The 14,599-nt window shown below is 36.4% G+C and overlaps 1 protein-coding gene across 1 annotated transcript in view; it reads left to right on the top strand.

The window, feature by feature from the left end:
• The window catches only part of SLC17A1 (solute carrier family 17 member 1), a 40,396-nt gene that overhangs the window by 17,247 nt on the left and 8,550 nt on the right, over positions 1 to 14,599 (top strand). The window contains exons 8-10 of the mRNA XM_047796369.1: positions 728 to 860; positions 963 to 1,110; positions 9,214 to 9,304. Of these exons, the coding sequence (XP_047652325.1) occupies positions 728 to 860; positions 963 to 1,110; positions 9,214 to 9,304 (372 nt within the window). The remainder of the gene's footprint in view (positions 1 to 727; positions 861 to 962; positions 1,111 to 9,213; positions 9,305 to 14,599) is intronic.

Here is a 14,599-nt window from a genome sequence, read left to right as displayed (position 1 = left end):
TTCCCTGAAAGTCAATTGGCCCAGGCTCTAGCACCCTTGCCAGCTCAAACCAATCCTTCCCCCCACCCCACCCCTGGGGAAAATAAAAGAGTCCTGGGTTGTGAACCCATGATTCAGGTCTTGTTCTGAAAGGGCTAGTACCTCACTGTTTATCTGACTTGGAAAATCACTGATGCCTGGAACCTTCCCCTGTATGATGCCATAATAACCAGAAAAGGCTCCTTTAAAAATGAAGTCTGCTATTCCCACTTTGAGTCATTCTATGACAAACTTCCAGTAACCCAACCTAGGGACCAGTGTTAACAGTGAGGCTGTGTAAGCTCTCTCTGATTCAGTTTTATCTTCCATGAGACCATGGATATGTTGCAAGGATTAACAGCAGCTGGTCCAGAAGAAGCATCATATACATGTTTTCAATGCTTAACATTTTCATCTCTAGCTTTTTCCCCAGGGACAGCGTTTCTCATTCCCAACCCAGTTTTCCTATTTACCATCTGGTCCTTTCAGGGTCCCATGATACTAACAATAGAAAGCTAGACAGATTGTGATAACTGTTTCTGGCCTCAAAACTGTTTTTCTCTTTCTCTTGGGTAGTGTGTCCCCAGCAGTAATTCTGAGGTTGTATTGTTGATGGTTTCCTGTACGACAGTATAAATTTTAGATAGTGAATTTCAGTGTAGGCATTACTCTACTCATACTCACTCTCACAATAACATTCCCTCCTCAGAATGGGCTGCTGTCTTCCCTCCCCCATTTGTTCGCTTGGATTTTTGCTGTCCTAGCAGGTCATATGGCAGATGTCTTCCTATCCAAGAATATTCTCAGCCTACTCACCATCCGGAAACTTTTCACTTCTCTAGGTAAGGAACTACAAGAACATTCAAACACTTGGGGGTATCTCTCCCCCATCTTTGGGGAGTATGGAGGATGCACCTGACTCTGTTGTCTGAATCACTCTACAGGACTTCTGCTGCCTGCCATCTTCAGCCTAAGCCTGCTTTACCTGAGTTCCAGCTTCCATGCCACTATGATTTTCCTGACACTTGCTAATGCAACAGGAAGCTTTAGTATGGGTGGATTATTAATAAATGTTTTGGATATTGCTCCCAGGTAGGGTTTTAAAAATCTTTCTTTCTTGTATTCAAGTTCTCAAGGATGTTTTAAGATTTCAGCTATTTTGGAGTTGATGATTAGCAGGACAAAAATTCTGAAGAAGCATCCATATAAGTCAGACATAAAAACTTAAGTAATAATTATGTACCTAATGATATATGTAAATGTATGCAACTCATTTGTGTATGAAGAAGAATAACCAAATGATCAGGAGAACAAATCATAGAGTCAGACTACTGGGATTCATGAACATTTTCCTCAAGCAAATTATTTACTTCTGTATGCCTATTTCTCACCTACAAAATAGGAGAAATAAGAAAATGTTTACCTCATAACAGGATTAAACAAGTTAATATAGTTAAGAACTAGAATAGTGCCTGGAACATAGCAAACATCTATAAGTGATAACTACTTCATTAATAATATTATTTTATTTTATGTGTTTGTATATTATTGCTCCTCATGAAATCCCATAAATTAGGAATGTTTATTTTATAATTAGAGAACCTGAAGTTCGGATACTAAATTGTTAGCTTGAGATCTCATCACTGGCGTTGAATATTACCTAGGATTTTTTTTTGTCTTTTTGCCTTTTCTAGGGCCACTCCCACGGCATATGGAGGTTCCCAGGTAGTGATCTAATCGGAGCTGTAGCCACCGGCCTATGCCATAGCCACAGCAACGCGGGATCCAAGCCGCGTCTGTGACCTACACCACAGCTCACAGCAACGCCAGATCCTTAACCCACTGAGCAAGGCCAGGGATCGAACCCGCAACCTCATGGTTCCTAGTCGGATTCATTAGCCACTGAGCCATGACGGGAACTCCTTACCTAGGATTTTAATCAGGTAATCTGTTTGGCAAAAAAATTTTCCTCTTTTTACTATGTTATATCTTCTGTTAGATATATTTATTGTGACTGAAGGAAGTAGTTCTGCCATTTGCACAACTCAGTGGGTGCTGTTCATATTGTACTTTATGGGGCCAGCACTCCCTAGAGAACATAGATCAATATGGAGAGAATTCTATGAAGTTTTTAAAGTAGTGGCCCTGGGGTAGAGAGGTAAAAATCAACCAAGAATAGTCCACTTTGTCACAATTTTGTAAAGAATCTTAACCCATCAGTTCTACACTAAGTGAGTGCTAGAGTAGTGAAGACATGCATCCATTTGATTTACTCAGTTCTGAGACACTCCTTAAAAATGCCTGCAGGAAGTTCCCATTGTGGCGCAGCAGAAATGAATCCGACTGGTAACTATGAGGTTGAAGATTTGATCCCTGACCTCATTCAGTGGGCTGGGGATCCATCACTGCTGTGAGCTGTGGTGTAGGTTGCAGACGTGGCTCGGATCCTGAGTTGCCATAGCTGTGGCATAGGCCGGCAGCTGTAGCTCCAATTCAACCCCCTAGCCTGGGAACCTCCATATGCCACAGGTATGGCTCTAAAATGTGCAAAAAAAAAAAAAAAGTGCCTACAGGCATTCTGATTATTTGGAATTATATAAAAACATAAAAAGATTATTTGATATAGAATGCAAAATGCCAACTGATCCACACGCACTCTGAAAAGCAGATAAATTTTAAAATGTATATACAAACAGATAAAAGAAATATCTGTTTTTGTGACATTTGCTGAATATTATTTTTGTGTCTGTCAAGCCCCAGTCTGAGTGAGATAATATTACTAATATAGGGTGGGTGAGGAAACAAAAGACCAGAGAAATGAATGTATGTAAAGTTGTATGATTAGGGATGACATAGAGGGAGAGTTTATACTTACATATGTCTGCCTCCAAAGCTTATTAGATACAGACAATGCCTCACTAGTGTTATTTGCCAGTGCCTAGCCAGCAATGACTTGGAAAACATAGAACTTGGCCTGAGTTGCATCATTCCACTGGGCCTAAATTGCATGTTAGCTGGGTGCAATTTGGAAAAATCTTAGTCTCTTAAGCTAGCTCATCCTCGATACTTAGGGCATATGTGTGTTATGATGCAACCATATTGATTTCTCTTGCTTAAACTCTTAATGGGTTAGGAATGACACTTACTCCTAATGTTCCTAATCATATATTTCCCTGAACTATTAAAGAGTTCTCTTAGAGGATAAATTGTTCTTTTAGGGGAATATGATATTTGCTATAACTGAGAAATAAGGCAAGGAATTAAATTTGAGCTGAAAGAAAGTAGCAAGAAAGAAGGTCTGGAAGGAAGAGGAGGGGACACATAGATGTGGTTCTGTGAGAATACTATTTGGGAAGTGAGACTGAGTGAGAGAAGATCTGGGAATGTAGTGACCCTCTCTTTGGGGGGTAGCAAGAGTAGAAAAGCACATAGGAGTCTAAAGATGTATTAAGAAGGCACTGTTATTCCCTTGAATTTCTTAAAGGGAGGCTCCAAAAGTTTTTTTAAATTGCCTTCAATTATTTTTGACTGATGGATGGGTCATGCACCCTTGAATTTCCCTCCATGTGGGACTGAAGTATAGAGTTCAGATATCTGAATCTTATTTAGGTTCTACTAAATCATTATTACACCAAAATATACAATCAATAAAATTGAAAGTCTTAACGTCTATTTCAGCAGCTATTTACACTTCCAAAATGCTTTCACCATGGGCCACTGCAACTGAAGAATAAGCAATTTTAGAGCTAATTGCTGTCCAAAAAATTGCCTGCATTAAAACAATCTCAGGGTTGTTTTCATTTCCCATGTCAAATACCTCACTGTCTGAGGTTTGGGTGGCATGAGGGATGGAGCATAAGAAGCTCTCACCTTGCTACTCTCAGATCAATGAACTGTTTTGTACTATGGATGTGTAATCGATTTTCAGAGGAATTGTCATGGTTCTCAAGACTCTTGACACTGGGGATTTTTTTTGTGTGTGTCTCTAAATAAGGAATGAAGGCACCTCTTTCAGTAAAAAATAGGTTAAATCCTTTCCCACCATCACAGCATGCTGAAGACTTCTGAATCTGAAAAGGGAAAGTAGTCACTAAAGGTGTTATAGTTACAGAATATATAATAGGATAAATAGAAAACCACACCTAGACTTGTTATAGCAAAACTGCTAAAAAAAAAAAGTGCTTTCTTAAAGACAGCCATATACAAAAGGCACATTACTCTCAAAGGAGCAGCAGTAATGCTGATAGGTGAATTCTCAACAGAAACTATGAAAGCTAGAAGGCCAATTCCTAACAAGTGAAAAAAAGGGGAAAAAATCATTACTCCCGTGTTTTCCTTTAAGAATTAAAATAATATATGTAAACATTTCAGGCAAATTGTGAGAATACACCAGCAACTGACTCCCAATGAAATAATTATTAAATGAAAATTCTTCAGGCAGAAGTAAAAGAAAGATGAAGCATGGAGATATAGGAACAAGTAAAGAGAGATGGAGAGAAAAAAATATTACAGTAAATCTAATAATAACTGAATTCACAAAACAAAAACAGTAATACTCCATAGGGCATAAAAACATGTAAATTAAAATGTATACATGTGTGTGTAACTGGGTCACCATGCTGTATAGTAGAAAAAAATTGTATTGGGGAAATACCTATTAAAATAATAATAATAATTTTTAAGTAAAAATTAAAATTTAAAAATGCACAACAATAAATAGCACAAAAGATGAGAAAGTATAAATGTCCTAAGGTGATTTCATTAAGGAAATTTTTAAAATATTAATTTATATTGGACTATAATAAGTCAAGGATACATGTTTTAATCTCCATGATAACTATTGAGGGATAATAAGAATGTAAAGGAAATGATATTTTAAAAACAATGAAAAAGAAATGAATGAAGTTAAAAGGAACATAATATAGATGGGGAAAATAGAATGTTGGTAATTTTAAGTCAAATGTATCAGAAAGACATGAAATATAAAAGATCTAAAGCTTCCAAATTGTAAATTAATCTAGATTGAAATAAAAGCAAAACTAAAACATAATAGATTAAAAGTAATGAAAAAGGGGAAAATGTCATGGTTTAGGGGAAACAAATCTGACTAGCATCCACAAGGACTCAGCTTCCATCCTTGGCCTCAGGGGGTTAAGGATCTGGTGTTGCTGTGGTGTAGGTTGCAGATGCAACTCGGATCTGGCATTTCTGTGGCGTAGGCTGGCAGCTGCAGCTCCAATTTGACCCCTAGCCTGAGGACTTCCATATGCCACAGGTTTGGCCCTAAAAAGACAAAAACCATTGGGGGGGGGGTGAAGCAGGTGAAGATCAGGCAATGTAGACTTTAAGGCAAGATAACACTATGAGAAATAAAAAAGAGTATTTTATAATTAATTCACTAGATGATATTTCTAAGCACCTGACATTCTACAAACATAAAGCAAAATTTGAAAAAAATGGTTAAACTTCCACATAGGATTGAACAGCTTGTGCATGACATATATTCCAGCTGGGTAAAACTGGAAAAGTCCAGATAAAATACCATAAGTATTCACTAAAAAGCATCAGACAGCAGCAGAAACCATTAAGACCAAAGACATCAGAAGAGGTGAGCTGCCATTCTGGAAAGTGGCAAAAAGCTGATATTCCAGATTTGGCCCTGGTAGCAGATTATTGCTCTAGACAGAGAAATTAGCCAAGCATTTGGCAGTTGCACAGGGCTAGAGTGACAGAACTGGAAATTAAGGGAACTTAAACACAAAATTAGTTTCTCTTCTTGAGATGTTTGTTGAGTTCTGAAGTTCAATAGGTAGGGGTGAAAAAAAAATCTAAGCTAAAAATCAGTAAGAAACATGGCAGAATTTCCCATACAATCTACACTAAGGAATCAAAATCTACCAGGGCCTGGAGAGACATAGTTGACTATACTGAGCTGTCTATTTAATACCATGGAGGGCTATACCCAATGAATGAGGGTGGGGCAGGGTACCAGAGGTAAATGGAGTCTTCTCAAAATTGAAACCTAGCCTTGGGAGTTCCCGTCGTGGCGCAGTGGTTAATGAATCCAACTAGGAACCACGAGGTTGCGGGTTCGGTCCCTGCCCTTGCTCAGTGCGTTAAGGATCTGGCATGCCATGAGCTGTGGTGTAGGTTGCAGACGTAGCTCGGATCCCGCGTTGCTGTGGCTCTGGCGTAGGCCGGTGGCTACGGCTCCGATTGGACCCCTAGCCTTGGAACCTCCATATGCCACGGGAGCGGTCCAAGAAATAGCAAAAAGACAAAAAAAAAAAAATTGAAACCTAGCCTCATCTCAGTTAATTTCCTAATTAGGTTAAAGTGATCAGTTTCCTCCCCTCCAAATCTATAAGAGGAAAGAGTAAATCTTTTCTGTCAAAAGTATAATATAATATAGGAGTTCCCGTCGTGGTGCAGTGGTTGACAAATCCAACTAGGAACCATGAGGTTGCAGGTTCGGTCCCTGCCCTTGCTCAGTGGGTTAAGGATCTGGCTCTGTTGTGAGCTGTGGTGTAGGTTGCAGACTTGGCTCGGATCCTGCATTGCTGTGGCTGTGGTGTAGGCTGGTGGCTACAGCTCAGATTTGACCCCTAGCTGGGGAACCTCCATATGCCGCAGGAGCGGTCCAAGAAATAGCAAAAAAAAAAAAAATTATATATTTTTATATATATATATATATATATATATATAAAATATATTCTAAAGTCTCTTTATCTTTTTCCATGATGTCCAGCATTAAATAAAAATTACTAGGTATGCCAAAGGACAGGACCCTTTGATCAATGACCATAAAATGCAGTTAGAGTCCTACAACTGATACAGATATTAAACTTATCAGGAAAGAAGAACTTTGAAATACCTATGATTACTATGCCCAAGAAACCAGGGGGAAAACTGAAGAAAATAGTTGAAAAGGCACATTTGGAATCTATAAAAACAATCAAATGGAAAATATATGAAATGAAGTTCTTGATAGGTTTAATGACAAATTAACCACAAAGAGAAGATAGATTGATAAACTAGAAAATATATCATTAACAAAATCCAAGTCAAAGCATATAGAAAATAGAAAATAAATAGCAGAAATGTGGAATTAAGTAAAAAGGCCAACAAATCTATACTTGAGTCTCAGAAGGAAAAGAGATAAAATGTGATGTAAGCAATATTTTAACAGAAAACAGCCCCAAATGACTGAAAGGCAATGAAAGACATTCACACATGCACAAAGGTCTGAAATTATGATAAAATGTAAATTTAAAAAATAGATGTATGTAGTTAGAATGCTGAAAACCGAAGATAAAGAGAAAAATCTTAAAAGGAGCTAGAGAGAAAAGATAGGCTAAATTTCAAGTGGCAATAATAAGCCTGACATTGGACTTTTCAACAGAAACTATGAAAACCAGAAGATAATGAAATGAGCTCTATAAAATGCTGAAAAATAAACAGCAACCTAGAATTTTATGCCTAGTGAAAATATTCTTCAAAAATCAAAGCAAAACCTTTTCAAACAGGCAAATAGAGAAATTGTCTTCAGCAGATCTTCACTAAAAGAAATATTAAAAGCAATTTTGAGTCAAAAAGAAATTATCCCTGATGAAACCTGAAAATGCAAGACAGACCAAGGAGAAATGGGGGTGGGGAGTGTGGAAAAATGCATGTATAATTAAAAGACTTTGATATTTAAAAACAACAGAGATTATCTTGTGAGTTGAAATGCAGGAAGAAATAAAATATGCTTAGGGATAAAAATACCAATAATGCAAAGAATAGGGAGATACCTAGAGTTTAAAATGTTCTTATATTCTGGCATTATAGAAAATATAGTAAAATTACAATTCATAATACACTTAAGAGTACATGTTATAATATCATCAGTGCTGAAAAGAATAGTGAAATAATGTCATAGAAGGAAAATGAAATGAAAATGGATGAATCTAAATAAAAAGTGCCATGAGAAAGGGTAGATAAAATAGAAAATAGTGAGCAGATAAATATAACCACAAGTATATCCATAATTATGTTAAATTAATGTGGAGAAATATTCCAAGTAAAGTAAAAAGATTGTCAAACTCATAAAAAGAAATGCACCTCTATGCTACAAATAAAGGCACACATTAAGCATGAGGATAGAGACAGGATGAAATAAAAGGATGGGAAAACAAATGCCAAACATGTAGTAATCAAAATAAACCTGGGATAACTATGTTAATATCAGATAAAATAGGCTTTAGTGCACAGAGCATTACTAGAAATAAAGAGTGATGCTTCATAACGGTAAAGAGAAAAATAACAGAATTCTACTTTTTTGGAACCAAATCATACAGCTCTAAATTATATTCATCATGAATTGAGAGAATTCAAAGAACTAGACAAATTTACAAGGAAGGAAGAGATTTTCACTCACTTCTTTTGATAGCTTATATAAAAAAAGAGGTAGACAAAAAAAAGTAAGGATATGGATGATTAAACAACAAAAATTAATAGACTTATGTAGAACACTGTACTCCCATTCTTTTCAGTTGCCCATGGGACAGTTTTCTGAAATTGACAATATGCTGAATCATAAAACAAGGTGCAATTAATTTTAAATGACTGAAATCATTTGGAATATATTTTTCACCACAGTGAAGTTAAGGTTGCAATCAAAAGCAAAAGATAGATAACACCCATTGCTTTGAAATTCACCTTTAAATTGAAGAAATCATTTTTGAAATTTGAAAATACTTTAAATTACAATGAAATATGACATATCAAAGCGTGTGGGATGCATTTAAAATCACTCCCAGAGAAATGTATAGCTTTACACATATGTAGTGAAAGGCAGTTAAGTCTTAAAATCAATAGTCATGTTTGTATCTCAGGTAGGGAAAAAAGCAGCAAGTAAAACCCAAAGGAAGTAGATGGAAGAAATTATGAAGATTAGAACAAAGAAAAAGTGTAAAACCAACAATATCAAAGTTGCTCCTTTGAAAACTGATAAAATTAATGAAATAAAGATCAAGAAAAATAAAGGGAAAATTATCAACATGGGTAATGAAAATGGGTGTATTGTGGTAAGTCTTAGCACAGAATAAAAAAGTAACAGAATGTTATAAACAACTTTACCAAAAAATCTGACAATTTAGATGAAATTGAAAAGTTTCAATTTATATCTGTGCATTGTCATTCATTTTTGTATAGATATTATGGATTTCTTAAAGGAGTTACAAATGTAATTGGACTAACAGGAGGATTAGTTTCTTCCACTCTGACTGGAATGATGCTTAGTCAGGTAAGGAACATCCAGACAAGGGTAATTATTTTTCTGGTATTAATTGCACAGGAAAAGAAGGTAATGCAGATAAAAATTGCAGAGGAAACATCAGCAAGAGGTGAGTTATGAGTTTGGGGCCATATTATACTTGGCCAAACCAATCATTCCCTCCAAACTTACAGATGATACAATTTTTTTCTTGTTACATGTCATGTAGCTGTGCTGGTAACTCTTTAACCATTGGTTATAGGAACACATGTGGACCTCTGTGATTGTTAACAATGTATGGGGTCTTGATCAAAATAAGTCATTGCCTGAGTGAATAGTAACATAAGTAACAAGATACAGTTTTGTCAAGAAGGAATGAAAAATTAGGAACAAGTAGAATTTTCAAATGACCAAAAAACAATTCTATGAAGGCTGATTTCTGTTTCTGCAGACAAAGTTATCTGAAAATGTCCTCTTAAAAGTACCTGAAATGTGGGGAGTTCCCACTGTGGCGCAGGGGTTTATGAACCCGACTATATCCATGAGGTTACAGGTTCAATCCCTGGCCTCACTCTGTGGGTTAAGGATCCAGTGTTGCTGTGAGCTGTGGCATAGGTTATAGATGCAGCTCACATCCTGTGCTGCTGTGGTGTAGGCTGGCAGCTGCATCTCCAATTCGACCCTTAGCCTGAGAACTTTCATGTGCCACAAGTGTGGCAATAAAAACACAAAATGAATAAATAAATAAAACCCCTTAAAACATGGAGTTCCCTTGTAGCTTAGAGGGTTAAGGACCTGGTGTTGGTGGCATTGTCACTGCAGCAAGCAGCTCAGGTTGCTGTGTGGCATAGGTTCAGTCCATGGCCTGGGACCTTCCACATGCTGTGGGCATGGCAAAAAAAAAAAAAAAAAAAAATTAACTACCTTATCTGGTGCTGAAGGAAAATAACTGCTAGTCTAGAATTCTACAACCCATGAAAAGAAATCCATCATCAAAAATGAAATTTAAATTCATCCATTTCAAACAAAAATAGAAATTCATCAAAACTAGGCTAACACTGAGAGAAAAACTAAAGTTAGTTTTTTAGGGAGAAATCAAAATTATCCCAGATGGTAGATTGGAGATGCAAAAAGGAAAAGATGCAACAGAAATGACAAATATATGGATTATTCTTAAGAAATATTGTATAAATTGATAAGAAACCCCAGTTCACAAAGCTGCTTGCCTAGTGGAGGCAAAACCACTATAATCATCCAAGTAATATTTGAAAACATGTAAACATTTCTGAACCATCACATTTGTTCTGGCTTTTCTTCTTAAGCCATAACTTACCCACTAACCATTAATACTGTTTCATTATTATTTGTTAGGTTAATTCATCTTTGGCCAGGATTTATTGTGGCCAGGATTGACTGATCTATTATGACTAGGTTTAGATACACCTGAATACACTTTCTCCAACACACTATACACGATTGGCTTTGCAATCTTTGCTAATATAATTTGATGAATTCTGTGCTCCAAGAATCTATGTTAAAAAAATTTTAAGTGCCTTATCAAATTTTAACAATTTTGTTAAATGCATGCCTGATGTCAAAAAAAAAAATGTAAGGGGAAATTTCAGAGGTTAAAAATGAAGGAAGAGCTTGATTCCAGAGAAGCAAATGACTGTTAAAGCTACTGGATCCCTTGGGGAAATTGCCCATCCTGGGTGATCTATAGCTTCAGTTATACTGGACAGACAGAGGGTGAGAGATAATATCCCTAAACTGCTCATAAAAGAAGACTCAGAATGAAAATGCTGGCATAAATCTATAATCACTAAGGACTGAAACCTCACACTACTACTACAAACTTGAAGTAAAACCTACAGGCTGAGAAGAAGCCATGTGCAGGCATTTCCTCCAAATGTTCCTTATCCCATGACTTTGGCCAAAGAAAGACAATTTGTACTCACCTTAGCCAAATCTCCCATAGAGAGAAGCCTTCCACCATCATGTGCTAGAACTTAGGGTATCAGAAAGTCTGGAAACATCACTATAACCATGGAAGCTCCCTGATCAAAGAGGTAACCTCACTAGAAGAGAACTCAGGAGACCAGGGTGTGTTTTCTCTCCCTGAGCTTGGAGTTCACTCAGACCTCCTGAGCTGGCTTGCCCAAAAGATGGCAGGAAACATGCCTCCAGAACTGTCTGAGGTCTCTTCCCAGTGAGGAGACTTGTCCATCTCAGCCTCACTACAAAAGGAGAGGAAAAATTGAATTAAGACTCTTCCAAATATTTGATACAATAAACTAATCCTCTCAAGGGTTTGATGCTCAATCCAAACTCTACTGGATCCAAATGCCATAAGACAAGAATTGAATTTCAAATGGTCCACAGATGCCTAGTGGAAGCAAAGTTTTTTCTGTAGAAACTCACCCTAAATCCATACTCCAGAATTTACTAATGCATAAAGTTTCAGTAAATATGATTTCACAATCAGAAATCATAGAACTCCAGAAAATTTGGGAAAAAAGGCAAACCAAAATAATAAGTATTGATTTAATAAGAGTAAAAGTAGAAATCAATTCCATAGTTAATAAAACAGTAATAGGAGCTACACAAAATCTAAACCTGGAAACTGGAAAATATTAATAAGATAAACATTCTGGAGCAAGATAAAAGAGAGAAGGTTCAAATAAATAAAATGCAAAATGAGATTTTTTCAAAGACTATATAGATTAAAAGCTAAGGATATTAAGAACAACTCTATGCCAAAAACTTTGGAAAATTGGATGATCAAATGCATTTCTAAAATATGTATCACTTGGAGTTGCCATCATGGTGCAGTGGTTAACGAATCCGACTAGGAACCATGAGGTTGCAGGTTCAATCCCTGGCCTTGCTCAGTGAGTTAAGGATCCAGCCTTGCCATGAGCTGTGGTGTGGGTTGCAGACGCAGCTCGGATCCCCCATTGTTGTGGCTCTGGTGTAGGCCAGTGGTTACGGCTCCGATTAGATCCCTAGCCTGGGAACCTCTACATGCCTTGGGAGTGGCTCAAGTAAAGGCAAAAAGACAAAAATAAAATAAATAAAATAAAAATCACTTAACAAAATTGCTCAAAAAAAATAAAGACTATGAATAGATGAATAAAAATAGAAGAAATTGAAATAGGGGTCAAACATCTCCATATCTTCCAAAAGATTAACTCAGGCCTAGACTGGATTCCAGCTGTGTTTAAAGAAAATTTTCAATGAACAGATTATTCCTGTCTTATACTATTCATGCCAAAAGTTAAAAAAAAAAATTTGAGGCTAGTATAATCTTGACTCTAGAACCAGATGATAACAATAAAAGAAAAAATTTTAGGCCTGTTTTACTTATGAAGTTATAAGCAAAAGTCCTAAAGAAATTATTAGTTAGCCAAAGCCAACAATATATGAAAAAAACAATGTATTATTACCAAGCATATTTTATCCCAGTAAAGAAAAGATGGTTTAATGTAAGAAATTTTCTGGTATAATTCATCACATAAGGTGAATGGACCAAAAAAAAAAAAAAAAAAGATTACGTCAATTGTTGCAGAACATTCCAATAGCTACGCATGATTTTAAAACAAAATTCCTATTAGCACCAAGAAAGGAATGGAAATTATTTAATTTGGAAGTTCTTATATACCAAAATACATAGTTATTCTTACACAATGAAGAAACATAAGGCATTTCCCTTAAGGTGACAAATGAGAAAAGGATGCTCACACCTACTCTACATGCTCAAGCCTATTCTACTTATCTTTTTATTTCACTTTTTAATATTGTACTAGAGCTTCTGGATACTGTTCTAAAAAATAAGAGACTTAAGAATTAGGATAGGAGTTCCCATCATGGCTCAGTGGTTAACGAGTCCGGCTAGGAACCATGAGGTTGTGGGTTTGATCCCTGGCCTTGATCAGTGGGTTAAGGATCCGACGTTGCCGTGAGCTGTGGTGTAGGTTGCAGACGCAGCTTGGATCCCATGTTGCTGTGGCTCTGATGTAGGCTGGCAGCTACTGCTCTTATTAGACCCCTAACCTGGGAACCTGCATATGACACAGGAGCGGCCCAAGAAATGGCAAAAAGACAAAAAATAAAAAATAAAAAAATAAAATAAAGCTTCAATTTTTCAATGCTTCTATAATTATTTAAGAAAACCAACAAAACCAATACAATTTTAAAAATAGGAAAAGTAAACAATAATTTAGTAAGTTTACTCAAAAATGAAATTAATATATTTAAATCACAATACTTATGAACACTAGAAATAAATATAAATGCCATTCATTCTAGTAACAAATGTTGTAACTATTTTGGAATTAATGCAACAAAAAGATGTAAGATTATAATGGAGAAATTTTTAAATACTGACTTTATAAAATACTATTAATAATGCAACACATAGAGTTATAAATAAAAACAAGATATAGCTAAAGTATAAGAAAAATAGTGTATCTAATCTTGGAAAGACTGAGGGAAATGAAAATGTTCTTTTATTTTTTTATTTTTTTTTATAATTTTTTTATTTTCCCACTGTACAGCAAGGGGGTCAGGTTATCCTTACATGTATACATTACAATTACATTTTTTTCCCCCACCCTTTCTTCTGTTGCAACATGAGTATCTAGACAAAGTTCTCAAAGCTATTCAGCAGGATCTCCTTGTAAATCTATTCTAAGTTGTGTCTGATCAGCCCAAGCTCCCGATCCCTCCCACTCCCTCCCCCTCCCATCAGGCAGCCACAAGTCTCTTCTCCAAGTCCATGATTTTCTTTTCTGAGGAGATGTTCATTTGTGCTGGATATTCGATTCCAGTTATAAGTGATATCATATGGTATTTGTCTTTGTCTTTCTGGCTCATTTCACTCAGTATGAGATTCTCTAGTTCCATCCATGTTGCTGCAAATGGCATGATGTCATTCTTTTTTATGGCTGAGTAGCATTCCATTGTGTATATATACCACATCTTCCTAATCCAATCATCTGTCGATGGACATTTGGGTTGTTTCCATGTCCTGGCTATTGTGAATAGCGCTGCAATGAACATGCGGGTGCACGTGTCTCTTTTAAGTAGAGTTTTGTCCAGATAGATGCCCAAGAGTGGGATTGCTGGGTCATATGGAAGTTCTATGTATAGATTTCTAAGGTATCTCCATACTGATCTCCATAGTGGTTATACCAGCTTACATTCCCACCAGCAGTGCAGGAGGGTTCCCTTTTCTCCACACCCCCTCCAGCACTTGTTATTTGTGGATTTATTAATGATGGCCATTCTGACTGGTGTGAGGTGGTATCTCATAGTAGTTTTGAT

The sequence above is a fragment of the Phacochoerus africanus genome, chromosome 9 (assembly GCF_016906955.1).
Source record: "Phacochoerus africanus isolate WHEZ1 chromosome 9, ROS_Pafr_v1, whole genome shotgun sequence".
NCBI classification, from domain to species: Eukaryota; Metazoa; Chordata; class Mammalia; order Artiodactyla; family Suidae; genus Phacochoerus; species Phacochoerus africanus.
The sequence above is the reverse complement of the archived record's forward strand: the minus strand, read 5'-3'. Positions and strand labels throughout refer to the sequence as shown.